The 19,931-nt window shown below is 35.8% G+C and overlaps 2 protein-coding genes across 2 annotated transcripts; one reads left to right on the top strand and one right to left on the bottom strand.

Moving 5' to 3' along the window:
* The first annotated feature begins 10,192 nt into the window (after positions 1-10,192).
* On the top strand, positions 10,193-14,394 carry LOC121247058 (protein NRT1/ PTR FAMILY 5.2-like). Its single transcript, XM_041145387.1, has 4 exons — positions 10,193-10,436; positions 11,556-11,773; positions 12,542-13,107; positions 13,376-14,394. Exons 1-4 carry the CDS (start codon positions 10,322-10,324, stop codon positions 14,259-14,261), a joined length of 1,785 nt encoding a protein of 594 aa, XP_041001321.1. The 5' UTR covers positions 10,193-10,321; the 3' UTR covers positions 14,262-14,394.
* Positions 14,395-14,613: 219 nt separating this feature from the next.
* LOC121247056 (protein unc-13 homolog) lies at positions 14,614-18,709 on the bottom strand. The gene is made up of 5 exons (XM_041145386.1): positions 17,836-18,709; positions 16,779-17,666; positions 16,234-16,692; positions 15,933-16,119; positions 14,614-15,637 (listed from the first exon to the last, which is right to left on the bottom strand). Exons 1-5 carry the CDS (start codon positions 18,406-18,408, stop codon positions 14,655-14,657), a joined length of 3,090 nt encoding a protein of 1,029 aa, XP_041001320.1. The 5' UTR covers positions 18,409-18,709; the 3' UTR covers positions 14,614-14,654.
* Between the last annotated feature and the right edge of the window lie 1,222 nt (positions 18,710-19,931).

The raw sequence follows: 19,931 nt of genomic DNA, 5'->3' as shown, positions 1-19,931 counted from the left end.
CATTCTGCTCTGCTCTCCATATAGGAATATTAGAACTTGAGAAAAGATAAATGTATTGTAACTTCAGTTTTTCACAGATGGGACTCCCCTCTATCTCCTATATTTTCTCCCAGTTACCTATCAACCAATGTGACTGAAATGATAAATTCAATAATGAAGAACATCGTTTTTTTCATTTAATATAACCGTAAGAGATGTTAATGTCACAAAATATATTTGATCATGTTGCAATTTCAAATTTCCCTTTATATATGAATTATATCAAATTCGTCATCCCGGGTATATTTCCTAATCATGATGCTTTAAGGAAATAAAAAAAAAATATATATATATATATATATATATATATTGTACTTGTAATTTTGTTTTCTAATGTTGTGCACCGATATTTTTGGATGTCAAATCTACAAACAAACTTCCGGAGAGAATTCTACGATTAAAATTGTAACTAAATCTGGGAGAAAATCTCTTCAGGTTAGAGGAGCAAGATCATCTCCAAGATCATCCGCAGGATTATCATCACTAGTGCAATTCTATAAATTATCCACAAATTCATGTTCCACAAGAATTTTCAAATTCTAGCATTTATAGGCTCAAAAACTTGACAAAAGGTTTGCTTGAATGAAAATTTTGATAATAATTTTTTCACTAGAGTTTAGACTCTCTAAGTGTTCTACAGTTCTACCCAAACCCTAAAGTTTATATAGAAAAATATGCACGACTTCTAGGGGGTGGAGAGAGGCCAAACCTGCCGTATTCATTGTACTTTTAAGAGAGCAAGTGCTGGGGTGCAGAGATCAAATAGGATACTCGTGATATTACAAGTCAAATTTAATTACTTCAAAGGTCTTGTAAATGTCTTTAAATTAGTTATAATGCACAAAATTTCTATAGTGAATTTTAAGTAGTGACTTACACCTAAACCGATTTTAGATTTTGAAAACGTTGTTCAAATAAGTTTCCACTTCTTTGTCAAAATTGTTGGTTGTTTGATTGATTGATTATTGATTTAAATATTCTAATAAATTTGGAAAACACCTATTCATCCCCCCCTTTTAAGTATATTTGGAATCTAAACTGCTACTGAATTTTCAGGCTGAAATCATGATTTGATCCTCTCGATCTTCAACGTCCCCTCATGGCAACCAAACTGAGGAAGACAAATCTCAACTGCTAGAAACCCTAAATTAATAATAATAACTACAACAACAATGATAATTCTCGATAAATTGAATAAGAAGTGGCATGGCACCAAAAGAAGAAAAAGATGATGCTACTCCGACACGAGGTCGTACATTTCGGCAAAGAGTCTAGCAGTGGGGTCGAGGGGCAAGATAGGTGCATGCATCATGTATGGAATCGTCGAGGCCGGGGTGAAACAAGACTCGATCCTGAGCTATTCGCTTCCTCGATTAGGAGGGCCGGAATTAGAATCTCTTCCTGTTTGTGTCTAATTCCCACTCCTCCCATGCATGAATCCTAGCTTGCTTTACTGAATTTTTTTTTTTTTTTCCCTTTCAAATGTTTGAGGCCAATCATTTTTATTTTGAAAAATGAAAATCACATATACATGCAACACTTTTTACAATCTTTTATATAATATGTTTTAAATGAGGTATATTTTTATAAAATAACTTATAAAAATAATATTACTTTACATGCACTGGCGGATCTACATATAGCTTGATGGGTCATGGGCCCTCCAAAAATTTTTCAAAATTCAAAATAGTCCCTAAATTTTATTCATAATTTCATGTACATAGAAATTTACCTCCCAAGAAAATTTATAATTTCCTTATTCCCATATGCTTTTTAAAATTTTGTAAAATTTTAATATACGTAGAAATGTTTCTCTAATTTTTTTCCTATAACCCATAGATTTTGTATAATTTCTATATATTATCTATTTTTAAGGATGTGGCCACACTAAAATTAAATTAAAACTAATATTAGGAGAAATAATAAAGTATTAACATTGACCCCAAAGTTTTTTATTATATATACAATATTAAATTTCTTAATATAGAATCCTAAGTGACAATACCAGAAAAGTCATTTAAAATTGATGATTTATATGAAAAATAGTGGAGATGATTTATCCTCTAAACTTTATTGAGCAAGAAAAAGTTTATTTAAGGTCTTAGTTGTAGTATTTTATGCTTAATGTGACACCAAAATAGATAAAATTTACATGAAATTTGATAAACTAATTTATATATTAGAATAAAATATGGCATTCTAAAAGATTACTTGATAGTTTATACAAAAATAATAATTTTTAAATATTTTATATTTACAAAAATAATAATAGATGAATATTATTTTATAAAATATTGTCGTGAAAAATCTAAAACAGGCATTAAGTTGTGTTTTAAAAATTTTATTTCTACGTTATTTGGCAAACTATAAAGATTTAATTTTATATATATTTTATGATTTTATAATATTTTTTTATTTTACCTAAACATATCGTGCGATTGAAAAGTTGACCCTCCAAAAAAAATTGTTGGTTCCGCCGCTGTTTACGTAAATGTATAGTTGTAGAGAAAGTTGTAAAAAGATAGGTGCGTGTATCCTTATAACTCTTTTTCAAAAGAATTGAATCCATATATTTTCCAAAAGATCTCTGTTCTCCATGATGATATTTTGAGCTTTAGAATAGACGTGTGAAAGAGAATTATGCCCAGCCCAGCTCGACCATGGACACTGTCACTGATTATCATACAATTAGAAATACTATAAATATTTATTTGTTTTCAATTAATAATGCCGTTATTTCAAGTCGTAAATATATATTGCTGATGTGAAACCCGCCCGCATGATCTGTTGCGTGAGGAATCGAGTACTAGTCTAGCATAGGATAAAGTACTTGGATGCCGACCCATGACTAGTCAGAAGCTGATCTTATTGTGAGGTTCGGAAAGTCTTTTGAGTAGAAAATTCAACGCACGTGGTATATATTTCATTATAAGAAAAATGAGTTTTTATGACCATTTAATTACGATAAAAAAATTATTTATGATTAAAACAGATTTATTTTAATTATAAATAGTTATTTTGTTAAAATTAACTGACTACAAATAAACAATTTTCTTATAGTGTCTCTTTAGTTTTGTGGAGTTTAATCAACTATGCATGACCACAAACAAAGGAACAAGCTGTTGCCAACCAACAAGATATCGTTTTGCTCTCTTATGATGCAGAATAAGCTTAATGCTGGAATAACTAGACTGCATGCAAATTAAGAAGTTCAGTACGTTTTGCACGTTGATTTCATGTCCCACATTTAATCTTGTGCGATGCAATAACCTCGTGGATGCTCATAATAATAGTGCATGCATGGAATCCTATTCTTAATTTTTTTTTTCATAATATAAGAAAATTGGTTATTTGTGATCAGTTATAATTTACTGTTAAAATGACTATTTACTGTCAAAATCATGAGTATATTAATCTCGTCGTAAATAATTTATCATAAATACTTATTTTTATTATAGTGTTATAAATTAATATCCATCATATCTAATAATATATATAGATTAACATTATGTAATGAAACCGAAGTTGTTCGATCATGGACTCGTTCGTACGTACACGTGTGAGACATTCAACTAGCTACTTCGATATTGATCATATATAAAAATTGCGTGAAGCCTTGGGATATCTATCAATAATTAATCAATCAAGTTGCCGGCCCACCGTTGAATCAAACATTGGACTGAAAAGAAGTACCAAAACTTCAATCCACGTGTAAATTTATAACTTGGGAAAATCGATTTTGAAATTATTCATAGTTTTCAGTCTCTATTTTCTTTGTCTGCTTAATTTGACTTTATATATGTACCCACGTCTTTGACTTACTCAAAATTTTAATATGACTATAGGATTAGACTAATTAACCGATCTGTTTATTTTTCCACTTAATTAATTGTCTGTAGCTATATATGAGATCATTGCAACCTTTAATTTCCCATTTCTTTCCAACGAAAATATCGTTGCTGCATTCAACTTATCATGTTTGTGATAATTATTTTTTCTTTAATTCAATGGGAAAATTCTCCTGGTTCAATGGGTCTTAGAAATTGTTTGCACTCGTAATGAAGAGAATTTGAACCTTAAATCTGGAGGGAGTTAGCATTCTGTCAAAATCAAGACTTTTACTATTTGAGCTAACTGAATTTAGATATGATGATCATGTATGACTAGCGATGATCATGATCTCAATTAGCATGTTTAGATGGAGGATATATATTTAATATGGAACCTGAGTACGAGGGTGAGGAGAGTGTCAACAAGATCAGACTATAAATACTACCATTTTATATATATATAACTAGTCTCAAACCAAACTCGACATGAGATCATAACTCGAAACAAATGTTAAATTTGGGAACATTTGAGTATGTACTTAATTATTTGTTCAAAAAATAATTCACATCAGTCACTATTTAATACTTCTCACATCCTATAAAAAACACCCACACACTCTATGAAAAAAAAAACTATAAGTGTGAAATGTGAAAGTGAAATATAAACTATGGTTGATGCATAGAATTCCTCTTACTTGTTCCTCATGCCATAATTTTTAATTTTATAAGCCATTAATTATATACGTCATATATATACGTCATATAAGCCATTAATATATAGATTGGTAGTTTAACGAAAGAAATTTAATTATAATTAGCCCTTTGTTTAATAATATATATATATATAAATATATATACACGTACGTCTCATGCTATGTAACGTATTGAACAATGATCAATAAGGACGTTGATGGCGAAGTTAATTGTATTTTAATTACGCGGAACTTCTACATCATCCACGTCCTTATCAATATTGATATCATGATCATTTTAATGATTATCTAGAAAATGGTTCATGTAATTATTCTTAATATAGAATTCTCAAACTTGATCGATCAGCTATATAATATATATATTATATATATATATATATATATATATATATATATATATATATATATTATATGTTCAAGTACTTTGAATTGTTTACAATGTGTCGATGTACTACGTTCATCACTGATCTTCTACCCTTTATTAATTAATTATTTAGTTTCCTAATCCATGCATATTTCCGCTGCATGATATATATATATATATATATATATATATATATATATATATATACAGAATTGTATGTATTATATTATAATAAATAATTATATTTGCAGCCACAGAATGCATAAGCATCGCATACTCTTTTTGAAAAAAGTGAGTAAATATGAGATCCACATGAAAAAATTAAATTTTTAATAGTAAAAATATACTCTTTTTTAAAAGAAGTATATGGCGTTTGCACTTCTAATATTCTTGTATTTCTCTCTACTTCTCTCGCCGATCTCTCTCTCTCTCTAGGCATGCAATTAGGATAAACAAACACATGCATAAGTGATCAACACAACGAAATAAATTAATGCAATAGAAGAAAGAAAAAAAAAATTATCAAAAGAAAAAAGGAGAATTTGATAGATATCACCTTATTGGCTGGGAGAGATTTCCCTCCGAAAGTATCCAAGGAATTAATTATATATAGATTGTAGTGAAAAATTTGTTGCTCGTATGGCACGGTTCAAATCAATCAATTACCTATTGCCATATGGCAGTGATGACAAAATCATGATGATCTACGTAATACATAATTACATATATATGCATACATTAATATACTATAACAAGAGTACAGATCATATGATGAATCCATCCAAAGCATCACGGTGACAGTGATATTGCATGCAAAATCCATATTAAATGGTTCGAGATCCATGTCAGCTTGCATGCAACAATCCTGTGTTTATATACATCGTGGGATAAACATAAGATCAGTTGTGTAGGACATGGATCTCAAAACATTTAATATGGTTTTTGCATCATTGTCATTACGTGGCTTTATATAATGGGAAAAGCTTGGGACCAAATGGGTGCCAAAATAGTTTTTACATAGGCCAATAAGAAACAGCCACGTAGCCACTCCAAAAAATTCAAAGATAACCCCGCATGCACAAAACAGATGCTCTCCTCTCCTTCTTTCTTCCCAAAACTGCTGCGGCAAACACCTCACGGTCGGACTAGTTTCTCATCCTCCTATTCTTGTTGGACGATGTGGGCACCAACGGATATTAGGCCCGCACGAGCCGTCGAGAGAGGCAGGAGAGGCACGTTGATCGACCCCAGAGAAGAGAGCGAGGTGGCATGGAAGGCAAGAGTCGGGCAGAGATTTTGCACCGCAGCATTCGCGGTCGGTTTTGGGGCGTTGGCTTCAACTTGGAGCTGCATTCGGACCTTAAGCAGGTTCAGAGTGTGGGTACAGCCTGCAACAATTGAATCTATGCCTCCTTCAACAAAACCTTTCAGACCCATGATCTTGAAACAAAAAAATGTTCTATTTTTTTCTCAAGAAACAAATACAAAGAAAAGAATAAAATGAGAATTAATTTCATAGTACTCAAAGGAAAAGCTTGAGAAATGGGAATAAAAAGATTTCAACTAATGAAAATTGCAACATTGGGCCTCTGAGACATGAGGAGGTCGGAATGGAGGCCGAAGGCTCTGGTGGAAGAGTAAGGAACTCTGGGTCTCTAAGATATATGCAGAAAGGGTTTGTTTGGTTGAAAAATAGGAAGGAATGAATCGATGGTTTGGGGAAGACAGGGTGGGCAACGACAATTTATAGGAAGGAATTAAGTGCTGGACCTGACTTTGGTTGATTCAGGAAAGGTGGTGGAAATGAGGTTCTTACGCGAACTCCTTCCCCAGAACACTATGAAACAGGAACAAGTCTCCTACGAAAGAAGGAGAGGAGAGCATTTTTCTGTGCATTCGGGGTCATCTTTGAATTTTTTGGAGTGCCTATGTGGCTGTTTCTTATTGGCATGTGTAAAAACTATTTTGGCACCCATCCGGCTCCAAGCTTTTCCCTTATATAATATATAGATGGAGTTTTCCAGAAATTAGGTTGGAGATCAGGAAGTTTCCTCCAAATTTACAATCCATTTAAAAGTTGACACGTATTTCTTAAGGATACATATATATATATATATATATATATATATATATATAACGTATACTTATTTAATGAAGGGATACATAACAATTTTTTAAGCTAAACTTTTTAAAAAATATATATATATATATTGGTACATGCTTAATGCATGCTTGTCATATTTATGGATGTTTGAATGAAACTTATTTTAACTCTGTTTGAAAGAAAACTCTTTCATACACATTGGAAATGAGATTTTATACTCAGTTGGGCCGGGCTTCGACATGGGAGGTGAGATTTTATACTCAGTTGGGTAGGGCTTCGGCATGCAGGCCTCCCATGCCGAAGCCCAAAATCCATGGTAGGGCAGACTGAGAAAGGGCAGGGAAAAAGGCCTTGGTAAGCCTAAGAAGAGAGAAATAGCCGATGGTTTCTCCAATCACACTACATTAATGAGGACCAGATAGACATGGATTTTGTTTGCTGCCAAATCGGCCACATTGAATGCCGCTCGGAGTGGCTAGCCTCGAGGCTGGATCCTTGTAGCTGACAGGAGTAGCCACATTTAATGTAACTTCATGTTGCCCGAGGGGAGGGTGATCCTTACAGCAGCAAATTAAAGGGTCTTGCAAGGAATTAGATATAAATGGAGAAAGGCTAACGACAAAGCGGAGGTTACACAATCGATCATTCTTCCCAATTCTTTACTGCTCTTTCTTTCTTTTTTCCATCTGAGAATTTTTTACTTTTGACATCAGAGACGAGACAGTCACCACCTAGCCACCCTTTCTTCCACCCTCGCAGGCACATAAGGGCTCTCGCAGACAACGGCTACAAAACATGCTTCAACATACACGCGTGCATGCACGCTTGGTGCAAACAAACACACATGATATATATTAAGAGAAATGTTTTAGCCACAAATAAATTATAGAAAAGTAAACTCATATATTGATGTGGCTTGATATGGTACATTAGATTGTAAAGCTACTTTTATTGTAAAATAGATTTAACGTATTATATGAAATCATGTCAATTAATTGTGAATTTATTTTTATAAAATCTCTTTATAACTGTAATAATTCTCTAATTTAAAGTTTGAGATACTTTCAATACACGTTCATTGTACGTAGAAGGCTTGTCAGCAAGTTAAAAACTTTTAAAAAGAATCTATAAATTTTATTCTTGGCATGGAAAAAAACAGAGAAAGATTGGCCATCGTACACATTTTGTGGATTCTTATTTGATATCTACATCAAAATAGTGAGTTTTATGGCATCTAGAAGCTTTGTACATTTACGAAACTAAATTAGTCCAACGAAAACGAGGCTTACTTGAAAAAACGAAAAAAAGGAAAGAAAGAGAGTGACTTAGGTCCGGTTTGTATTCGCAAATCATTTCAATTCATTTCAACTCATCTCACTATTATTTATTATTATTTATTAACTTTAACTCACAAATTTCATTACTATTCATAATTTATCTCATTATTATTTATAATTTATCTCAACTTATTTCAACTCATTTTCGAATTCAAACGATACCTTATTTCTAGATGACAAGGAAGAAAAGACAAGCGTTCTTATTTGGGAGATGATTGAACTATCTGCTCACGAGTCGGCCATGCTTTCTTTAATGGGGATTCTGATTCGTTGGGTGTCGTTCACAAGTGGACCCTATCTGAGACCTTAACGCCGCTCAAGATAGTTGACCATTGATCCATTCAACGAATTGGATTTTTTTCTTCATTTTCCTTGAGTACCCTCACCTAATTAATTAATAAATAATGTTAGATATAAGTTTTAAATAGATAAATTTTATATAAATTTTTTATAAAATAATATATCTTACTAATAAATAATAATTTTTTTTTATATTTTTTTAAAGTGAGGTCTACTTTTTTACAAAAGCTTGTATGGAATTTGTCTATTTAAAACTTGTACAAATAATTTCTCTTAATTAATATGACAGGAATTGAGTTTTAATGAAAAATCTAACGTTAGAATTTTAAAAACTTTGAAATTGTTTTTTACAATTACTTAAAATAAAAGACTATAAAATATATATTTTAAAAAAAATACTTTTACCATGAAGAAATTATATAAAAATAAATTTACAAACTGACGTGACTTGATACAGTACGTCAGATTATAAAATAGATAACAAATCACATAAATTCGTGTATGAGTTTACATTTTGTGTATATAACACTTCTCTTTTAAAAATAGATTAAACCCATCAACCAAAAGCAATGATACTAAGTTAATTATTTGATTAATCTTTATCCATTTCTTAAAAATAGTGTAGAGAATCTATACTTAGATCCACTTATTAGGGGATGTTAATATAATAATTAATTAAATAAATTCATTAATAATAATTAAGTTACATATACTCTCGGAGATGCACGTAGATTCAATATATAACGTATTTATATTAATTTTCCTCAACGAACATGGTACTAATCGCAGGTATATTTATTGCAACTGACTCGCCTAGCTATTGCTTAAATTATGCGCTGCGCCTTTCAACTTAAAAAAGGATGCTGTGCCTCCATTTGAATGCTGCGTGTTAATGCCTATATTGACCTCCGGCCTTCATAACAAAAATATAGTTGCATGATTTTATTTAAAATGGATATAATACTTATTTAGTATAAAATTCAAGATGTTTGTATTATTTATAGAAATTGAGATCTTCTCAAACAAGTAATTTCTTTTTTTTTCTAAAAAAAAAAAAAAAAAAAAAGAGATAGACGCATCATTAAATGTTATTGCATGAAGTTCATGCTGTTTGAGTATTCGATTGTACACACACTGCATGCTTTCTTACCATTCAGAAGAAAGGAATCGAATATGTGTGTGGACGTCCGATCTAAATGATATTATGATATCACTTCATCAACTACCAATTTTAGGTTGAGCTGCTCTTTATAATTATATAATAAACTAGGTTTTTAGGTGATGTTTTACATCTCCAGATGGCCAAAATATTTGGAGGAAGATCCTTTTAAAGGTAAACAAAGAATATTTAAAGAAACAATTTGGGAGGGTATATTCGTCATCTAGAAGATGAATCAATGCCAATATGCATACCACATTAAATGTGTGTGCAATTTTTTTTTTTTTTAAGTTGGGGTCCACATACATTTACAATAGATGGGCGTTGGAAAGTCAATCCCCTAAGAAATGGTTGGCAAAGTTGCTATAAAAAAGGGTGGAGTAATGGTCAGTAGTAAACCAACTAGCTAGCTAGCAGATCGATCATATAGAAGAAATAAAGGAGGGGTTGTCACTCTGAGTCTCGAAGGAAAGTAATGGCAGGGGAAGCAGCGCAGGAGGAATACACGCAGGATGGGACAGTGGATCTGAGAGGAAACCCGGTTCTTAGATCAAAGAGAGGTGGATGGACTGCTTGCTGGTTTGTTGTTGGTACTCTCTCTCTCTCTCTCTCTCTCTCTCTCTCTCTCTGTTCAAAAGGCATAGTCTTGGGTTTGGTTATCCACAACTAACTCCTTCTTGCACAAACGGTACATATATGCATCCATGTGTATGTATATCTATCTACCTGCTTGAGGGACATACACGTACGTGTGTTTGGGTCCTAATTGTGAGCCATTAATTTACGAGAGCACTGAACTTTTAAGGCGTAAAGTTGCCTGTTTTTCTCTCTACCCCATGTCACAGTTATCTCTGCAATGGCTCCTCGAAAGTGGGATGGATGCCTCTGCGTTTTCTTTCTTGCTAATCCGGCACTAGACTCTTCCTCATGTTGATAAATCTTAATTAATTATCAATCATAACTGCTAGCTGTACCTGTGTATGGAAATATATAGTTGATCTCCTATAAAATATGAGACGTTAATCCGGAAGTCATGATACATTAATTCTTATCCAACATTTTCTTCGTCAAGCCTTGAATTCGGCTAGCTGTAATCAGTTTTCTGCAAATGGCAAAGGAAGACAGCTACTTTGTTTTCTTCCTTCAGTCTCACTTCTTCATTGTTTATTATTCATAAAAGAACGGCAATATTTTTGTGCTTATGAGTTGGTTGGCTCATGCCCAACTCGTTTCTTCCATTTTTGTTTTGAGAAAGCTTGAACTGAGTCAGAGGCAGTACCCTCTCTCTCTCTCTCTCTCTCTCTCTCTCTCTGATTTAATTATGCAAACTCACACTGTCCACATATCACTACGCCTAACTATTTGCATTCACACCAGCCTATCACATACTGTCACTCACATCCCAAACAAAAATAAATAAATAAAGAAAAAAAGGCTGTACTCTGCACCCGTAGCTATTATATAACCTGCTATATATGAAATACCAAGGCTAGCTATTAATTCAAGACGGCGTGGGTGATCTAATCAATGGCCAAGTCCAAAATGAAAAATTTTGCAGTAAGGATAAATCAACTCTTTCTTCCAGAATAGGTCATTTTCGCATCAACTTGCATGCACCCGTCTGCATGATGCGGATCAGACGACCTAGCTCATATGAATTATTCGGGGGACCATCTTCCCACTGTTTTGTTTCTTTTTTGTCTGTGCAGTGTACGAGGTTTTCGAACGCATGGCGTATTACGGTATATCCTCCAATCTAATCATATATTTGACAACGAAGCTGCACCAGGGCACCGTCACCTCCTCCAACAATGTCACCAATTGGGTTGGGACTATCTGGATAACTCCCATCTTGGGTGCTTACGTCGCCGATGCTCATCTCGGCCGATACTGGACCTTTGTCGTTTCCTCTGTAATTTACATCTCGGTACGCACGTCGAATTTAATTTGCTGTCCTAGACAAACCTTTGACTCGGAATCTTCTGCTTATAATCTTCCTGCCGCCTTTGTCTTATATATCTAATTATATAACTCAATCATTCTTCCTACTACTTCACTGTTACGTGTAAACGTTATACATTTTAGTCAATAGTTTTTGGACTTTACCAGAGCAAAATAAGTCTCATTTTACGGAGGAGTTGCAGGAGTATGAACGTTTGACTCGGAAATTCTGCTTTATAAGCCTATAAATCAAAGGGCGTAGTAGTTGGAAGTTGAAAACTTGTCATCCTTTATACGAAGAGGATGCGGCCGGGTGTACTTCTTAATACTGCTTATAACTCTTTATCATTTATTGTGGCAAGTGGACGATGGATCTTTTTGTCTTTTTGTTTATACTCTTTTTTATTTTGGAATAATGCTACCATCATTGGTCATGATCTTGCTATCATCTTATCTTGTTAGTATCAAATGATTGAAAACTATTTCTCATAAACTCGTAAGTCAATCATAAAATGTTGAGATGACGGATGATAATTTAGAATATTTTTTAATTTTCACTTATGAAAAAAATATTACAATTATAAATGACACAATAATAATTGAAGAAACTAGAAATTATACAAGTCTTTTTAATTCACCTTTTATTTTAGTGTTATAGTCATGTAATTTTTAATAAAAAATCTTGCATTAAAAAAAGTGAGGGTAACAAAGTTAATTTCTCACTTTGTTTTACTATATATTGGCATGCATGCAGGGAATGTTGATACTAACATTGGCAGTTTCACTTCCTAGCCTAAAACCGCCTCGTTGCTTAGAATCCGACGTCGAGAATTGTAGAAAGGCCTCGACGTTACAGTTAGCAGTGTTTTATGGTGCACTCTATACCTTAGCATTGGGAACAGGTGGAACCAAACCCAACATCTCGACCATTGGGGCAGACCAATTCGATGAGTTCGACCCAAAGGAGAAGGCCCACAAGCTGTCCTTCTTCAATTGGTGGATGTTTAGCATCTTCTTTGGGACACTTTTTGCCAACACAGTTCTTGTCTACATACAAGACAATGTTGGATGGACCTTAGGATATGGACTTCCGACACTTGGACTTGCAATTTCGATTATCATCTTCTTGGCTGGCACTCCCTTCTATAGACACAAGGTGCCCTCAGGAAGTCCCTTCACAAGGATGGCCAGGGTCATTGTGGCTGCTCTTAGGAAATGGAAGGTGCATATCCCTAATGATCCCAAAGAGCTCTATGAGCTTGAGTTGGAGGAGTATGCAAAGAAAGGAAAGTTCAGGATTGATTCCACACCGACCTTGAGGTATGTGTGTGTATATATGTATATATATTGTACTTGGAGAAATACCACCCAAGATTACGTAAATAAAACTTAATTATAAACTGTCTTGATGTGAAATGTCAAATTTATTTTATAATAAAAGAATTTATAATCTAACATACCATAAAGAAATTACGGGTTAGGGGTTGGAATCCACCTATTTCAATCTAGATATTAGGCATTACCCTCTCTTAGGTCTCGGGTTGCATGCATTTGTCCTAATCTATCTTGATGTTGCATGGAATTGTAGGTTTCTTACCAAAGCGTCTGTGAAAACTGGCTCAACCAGTCCATGGATGTTGTGCTCAGTTACACAAGTAGAGGAGACCAAACAAATGATACGAATGATCCCAATCTTGATTGCCACGTTTGTACCGAGCACAATGGTTGCACAAATCAATACTCTTTTCGTCAAGCAAGGTACCACCCTTGATAGAGCCATTGGCAGCTTTAAAATCCCACCGGCAAGTTTAGCTGGATTTGTCACCATATCCATGCTTGTTAGTGTGGTGCTCTATGATCGGTATTTCGTTCGGATTATGCAAAGGTGGACCAAAAACCCAAGAGGCGTCACTCTCCTTCAAAGAATGGGCGTTGGCCTTGTTATCCACATTATAATCATGGTAATCGCCTCTCTGACCGAGAAGTATAGACTCAGTGTGGCCAAAGATCATGGGTTAGTTGAAAATAAAGGACAAGTTCCTTTAACCATATTCGTATTGCTTCCCCAATTCGTGCTGATGGGAACAGCAGACGCATTTTTAGAGGTTGCAAAGCTTGAGTTCTTCTACGACCAGGCACCAGAAAGCATGAAGAGTCTAGGGACTTCCTATGCCATGACTACTCTAGGAGTTGGAAACTTTCTGAGTAGTTTCCTTCTTTCCACAGTTGCTGACATAACCAAGGCGCATGGTCACCATGGATGGATTCTAAACAACCTGAATGCTTCTCATCTTGATTATTATTATGCATTTTTCGTCATATTAAACTTCCTCAACTTCATTTTCTTCTTGATAGTGATTAAGTTCTATGTATATAAGGCCGAAATCTCGGATTCAATAAAAGTGCTTACTGAAGAACTGCAGGGGATGAAAGTCATGAGGGTCTCGAACCAAGATCAGGAATCGAGGACATAGAAAAGAATACAGAAGTTAAGGCCGATATTGTAGTTTTAGGGTTGGCCTTGCATGCTGGTGTAGCTTTACTTTAAGAAAAGTGTATCTTTGATAGTACTTTGCTTCTATAACGTTACAATTAACTTTTTATGTAGCACAAGGTCGTGTAAGAGTAAATATTCACGGCATTAAACCCAAAACAAATTAGATTCTACTAGAAAAACAACACAGGAAACCTCTCTGGGATCAATCCAACATCTACTACAAATTACAATTTATGTATATATGCTGTGCCTAGTACTGGTGAATAGAAACATTTTGGTATAAATGTACTTCATCTGTACGTGTTCTTCCTTCATAAGAACATGACCAGAAGTGGGAATTAATTAGAATCAGAATGTACAACAATTATCTTCATCTCCTCTTGGCTAAATGGAATGTCCTCTTCAAGAACTGATTTGCAACACTATCATTCCTGTGGCACAACACCCTTAATATTGTATTGGGATCCGATCTATTCCATTTTCCCGTTGTTGGAGGCATTGCTAACTTTTGCCCTGAATCCACAACTTCACTTCCACATGTTTCACAGGTCAAAGTATTAAAATCTTCCACCAGTTGTTCAGTAAATTGACCCATCAATGTTATCACCCCTTCCACTATCTTGGCTTCCCTCTCTACCACTTCCTCAGCAATCAATCCTTCTCCGCAAGTGCAGAAAACTCGTTTCAAACCCTTGAAATCCTCCTCAATCATCGCATGATCAGACCAATAGAACACCCGAGAGCTTCCCCCAGCAAGCAAAACCATAAGGTAAGCCTTGAACGAGGCCTTCATGACTTCTCTTATTGCCAAGGCTTGGGCACGGTCTGTGAGAATTGAAGTCATGAGAGTGAGATTCTGCTTCAAAATACGCAAAGCTGGACGGATCCGAGCATTGGCTACATCATCAACATAGAGACTATCATAGAAGACAGACTTTGAGTCAAGGAAGATGAGGCGATGAGCAGCAACATCTGACACATGTTTGCTGGCTTCTTGGATGGATGAGCATGCCAGCTCAAAGTATGAATAAGAGGTGTTATTGGACCTCAGGCTTGTGGCAAAATGTTTGCGAGTTGAAGGAACAATCCGTTGGGAGAGGGCGAAGGAGAGGATTTTGTCAAGGGAATGAAGGTGGAAAAGAAGATAATGCAGGGTATTGAGACGGATGTAGAGGCGTTGTGTTCCTCTGCTGGTTGATGGGCGAGGATGGTAACCTTCGTTTACTCTACTTTTGTGTAATTCTTCCGCACCAATATTGCATGGGCTTGCTTTTTTCCACAGCCTGAGGAATTTTGAGTCTCGATTACATCTGGTTAGAGCAGGAAGTGTGGGGATATAGCTCTGTTTTGAGCCTGAAAATAATTTGGTAGAAGTGGGAAAGCAGAACTTCAGATGACACATACCTTGTAGAGAATTGCATTAACTTCTACAGCAGAAATCTTGTAAAGATGACATAAATTCAGAAACGCAAATAAAGAGGTTCCCTGTATTCTATGATGTTGTTGATGATAATATCAATTGATAACTTATAGATGAGGAGGAATTTTCTAAACCCAAGATCTCCGAAACAAGGGAAAAAAGTTTAAACAAAAATATAACTTAGAGACTGCTGCTAAGTGAAAAAGAAACGAATGGAAAATTTCTTACCACATGATGCAACAAATGTAACATAGTCCTGGAACTGACTCTCCAAACCATAAGCAAGATCTAGAATTGAATCTTCAGAAATTTCTATTGGGATTTCGAAGAAGTCGTTTGCAGTTTCCTGGGCTAACATCATTAAATCTACGGCTGATTGTGCATACGGGTCTGATTTGGATTTTGGATTCCATGTCTGCAACACAAATTATAACCATTAACTCTCTGTCACTGAACTGAACGTAGGGAATCCTTACTCTTCAAAAACTTTAGTTTCGTTGCCAAGTTTATCAGAAGTTAAGAAACTTACTTCGGTCTCTTTTGCTCTTTGGATACACTCTTTCCCTTTCTTCAACTTCTCATCCATCCAATTTTTCAAGAGGTTCAATATAATTGAATCGACTTCATATGGAACCATCTCGCGCACGATCGCTTTGCCTCCATCTGCACACTCAGCAGAGTCTTCAACTACCATTTGGACCAAAAACTTTTCTAGTTTTCCAGTTCTCTGAAATAGCCCCACTGTCTCAGTTGTGAGCATGGATACCCCGCCTAAGTATTGTTTCAGCACAGATCCATAGCAACTATGCAACGTCACAGCAGCAACTGCAACTGCAGTTGGGTGCCATCTCTTGAGTATGGGACTAAAGCTTTCCCTCTCTTTCAATGCCAAATCCTCAGTTTCCTTGGCTAATTGAAGTAGAGCTTCACTTGCATCTTGTTTCTCTTCGGAGATAGCACTTTTGACAATATTCCCACTTTCGACTATCTGTTGTCATTAATCAAAGAGTATGATGATCGACACATCGTGCTAAAAATTTAACTTCAAACTTGAGAGATGGGAAAATTACAAACCTTGTAAAATGCATTTTTCAAGGATGATCGAATATAGTGATCAACACCATCCCCAGACGAGTCCACCAAAGTTACCTGATCTCCTTCTTCTCGCCCTGCCCCTTCAGTGATTATAACATCTTTACCTAAAATATTTGAGGCCGTTAACACCAATGGAAGAAGGTTTTCAACTTGGCCAACATTTCTCGGATGGAAATAGTCATGGTAATTAAGCAATCTCTTCTCTGCCCAACCCTTCATCGAAGTCAATACTGACGACAGGATCTTGACATATGTGGGCTCTCTGTTTGGTCTCTTGGCATCGTTTGCAACTTCGACCAGCATAGCATGGGAAGCACAAAGAAGGTCTGGTTCTATCTGTGCAGTCACGACGTATTGTTGAAAGAGCACCCACGTAAAACACACATTGTGCATAGGTCGGGTGATTCCCAATGTTGACCAAGTCTTCTTGATTAGCTCGAAAAGCTCATCAACCTCATCAAGGACTAGTGTCTCATCCCTAATGTCAAAAGCAGATTGAAGAAGAGCAATGTAGAGGTGGATATTGAGAGGGAACCCATCAGCCCAGTGGCAAACATCTGTGGGAGTTCCACTGGCACTTCGCCATGATAATGCAATCACGCAATCGCAAAGCGTTCTCATGGTGTCGGAATTCTTCCCCGTGTCTATCGGTTTTCTCTCTCCAGAAAGTACAATGTCTCTCAGACGCATGGCGAAGGTGTTTGATTTGTCCAAAGGGATTGGAGGGTGGAGGAGAAGCCCTGCCTCAAGGATTTTGAGCTGCCGCTTTTGCCAAAGATGGTACTCACGGGAATCGTTGAATTCCGCTGGCTTTAGGTGGCGGAGGAGCTCTAAAGGGAGGATTATTGTTTCCGCTCGCCTACCCACCTGTTTCATGTATGATGAGACCAAGACAAGTTGAAATGTTTAAGTTTTAAGAAATGATTCTCAATAGTAGATCAATCTCACGATTTAATGTTAGCTACAAAGCATGCAAACATACATGGCATGCATGATCAAATGTTTGCGTATCAAATACTGACTAAACAATACATACTTGGCCGATGAGGGTCCTCAGCAGTGTCTTTCGAAGTCGGATATCGCTTTGCTCCGTCACCCGCATCTGTTGCCTCATGATCTCCGCCGACGTCATCGGCCGCCTTGGTCTCATCGGCTGTGGCACCGTGAACGACAAGGCAAGCTGGCTACCGTGAGCGATTGGGGACGAAGGATTCGACCCGCCAAAACTCCCACTACCCCCCAGGCCCGACGCCATCCTCTTCGACGGTGAGCGCTTCAGCGTCTTCAACCCCAACGCACGCTTCACCCGGCTGGTCGGGCTCATCACCACCCCATACTGTTTCGGCCCATTGATCCCCAACCCGTCCCCGTTGTTCTCTTGGTTATTCGACGAGTAGAATGTGAGTGGATTACGACCACCGAACCCCGGGGACGACCGACATGCCGTGAAGAATACTTCGTACGCAGTTTCTCGGATGTCATGGCGATCAATCCCGGCAAGCTTGCCCAATGACCAGGCTAAGTCCTCCTCGGGTACGGCCTCGTGGTAGACAGGCCTGGAGGCGATGTGAGGTGAAGCTAGGGACTCACGGCGCGTGTGGTGGCTCATGGCAAAAGGGTAGGCGCCCCGATCAGATATCCGGCGCGAGAGAGTGGGGAGTAGGAGAAAGGCTATGCATGATCTGTTAAAGCAAGGGACATTAATGGTGGTTGTTTTGATGGTATATATGACAACGTTATTAGGTAGGGAGACAGAGAAAGAGATGGGTATTGTGATCAGGTAAATTAAGCCAATGTTCTGGTGCGAAGAAAACGAGAGATCAAAGGAAAGGTGGTGCAGCAGGGACGTTTATACGTACGTAGATAGCAACTGGGTTCCGAAAATTGCTACTTCCGATAGTCTTGTGAGATATTGTCAAATAGAAAATAAAAATACCATCTTCCAACTAAGAATAGCTCACACGTACATATTTCATCTCTGTTTTCAAAATAACAAAGTGCGTATATATATATATATAACATTTTGACACGTGGTAGTTAAAACTTTCGAGAAGACTATCCATTTAATAAAATAAATAATACTCGTAATTTTTATTTTTTAAGATAGAAAACTAGGCCAGGTAAACATGCATGCCGCTCTTTTTACAATTTTTTACGTAATTAATTCTGTTTTAAAAATAATTTATAAAAAATAATATCATTTTATAAAAATATCTTCAATTTAAAATATATTTAGTTATAAAATAAAAAAGTTATAAAACAGATTGTATTTGAGCAACCACCCTTTCGATTGGTGTTCAATGTTCATTCGAATTTGAAAGTTAATTGAGAGTCACTACAAGTCTACAATAGTTCTAATCGTCATTAAAAATAAGACTTGCTGACAATATTTAGAAGCCGTAGCAAAAAGCTAAAAAAACAAAAAAAAAAGGTTTTTCTAATGATCGAACGATGTAATTAAACATTCAAACATAATTACTTGTTGTGTTTTTTTGTCTCATTCCAATAACATTTTTTTACACAATAATTGTTAATACGTTTGACCATAGATACCCTATTGCAGAATATTCCATAAAGAGAGAGGATGATATATCAATCTAAAGTGGTGTACGATTTAACAAAAAGTCAAGGACATTTTCAAACATTAAAGGGCTTCAGTCTTCCCCCTCACCAAGCATATCCATATTTCCCTAGGAGAAAAAATCCGTCCACTAATGCTAGGTACAAATCTCTCATATAGACAAGTCATGCTTATGCTTTCTGTAAAAAGGTGAATCCCCATAAAAAAGAATAGTTTTTTTTTTTTTTTTATATATATTTTTTCAAGATAGGATCCACCTTTTTTACAGAAGTATACACAAAACTTATTTATTTGAAACTTGTATAAATCATTTCTCTTTTGGAAGAGAATAGAAGACATGTTATCAGGAATCAGAATCTCCTGCTTTCACTATGGCAGCCAGCCAGTCACCCAACTGCCCCATCACAATAAAGCTTCCCCCTCAACACTAGATACGAATATACAAAACCATGATTATCCATGCTTCTAGCCAAACAAAACGCAAAATATGAACAACAGAAAAAATGTTTTTAACAAAGACACATTCCCAGATACTCGGGAACATCTGGAAA

The sequence above is a fragment of the Juglans microcarpa x Juglans regia genome, chromosome 1S (genome assembly GCF_004785595.1).
Source record: "Juglans microcarpa x Juglans regia isolate MS1-56 chromosome 1S, Jm3101_v1.0, whole genome shotgun sequence".
NCBI lineage: Eukaryota > Viridiplantae > Streptophyta > Magnoliopsida > Fagales > Juglandaceae > Juglans > Juglans microcarpa x Juglans regia.
Note: the sequence above shows the minus strand (reverse complement) of the source record. Positions and strands in the feature narration are given on the sequence as shown.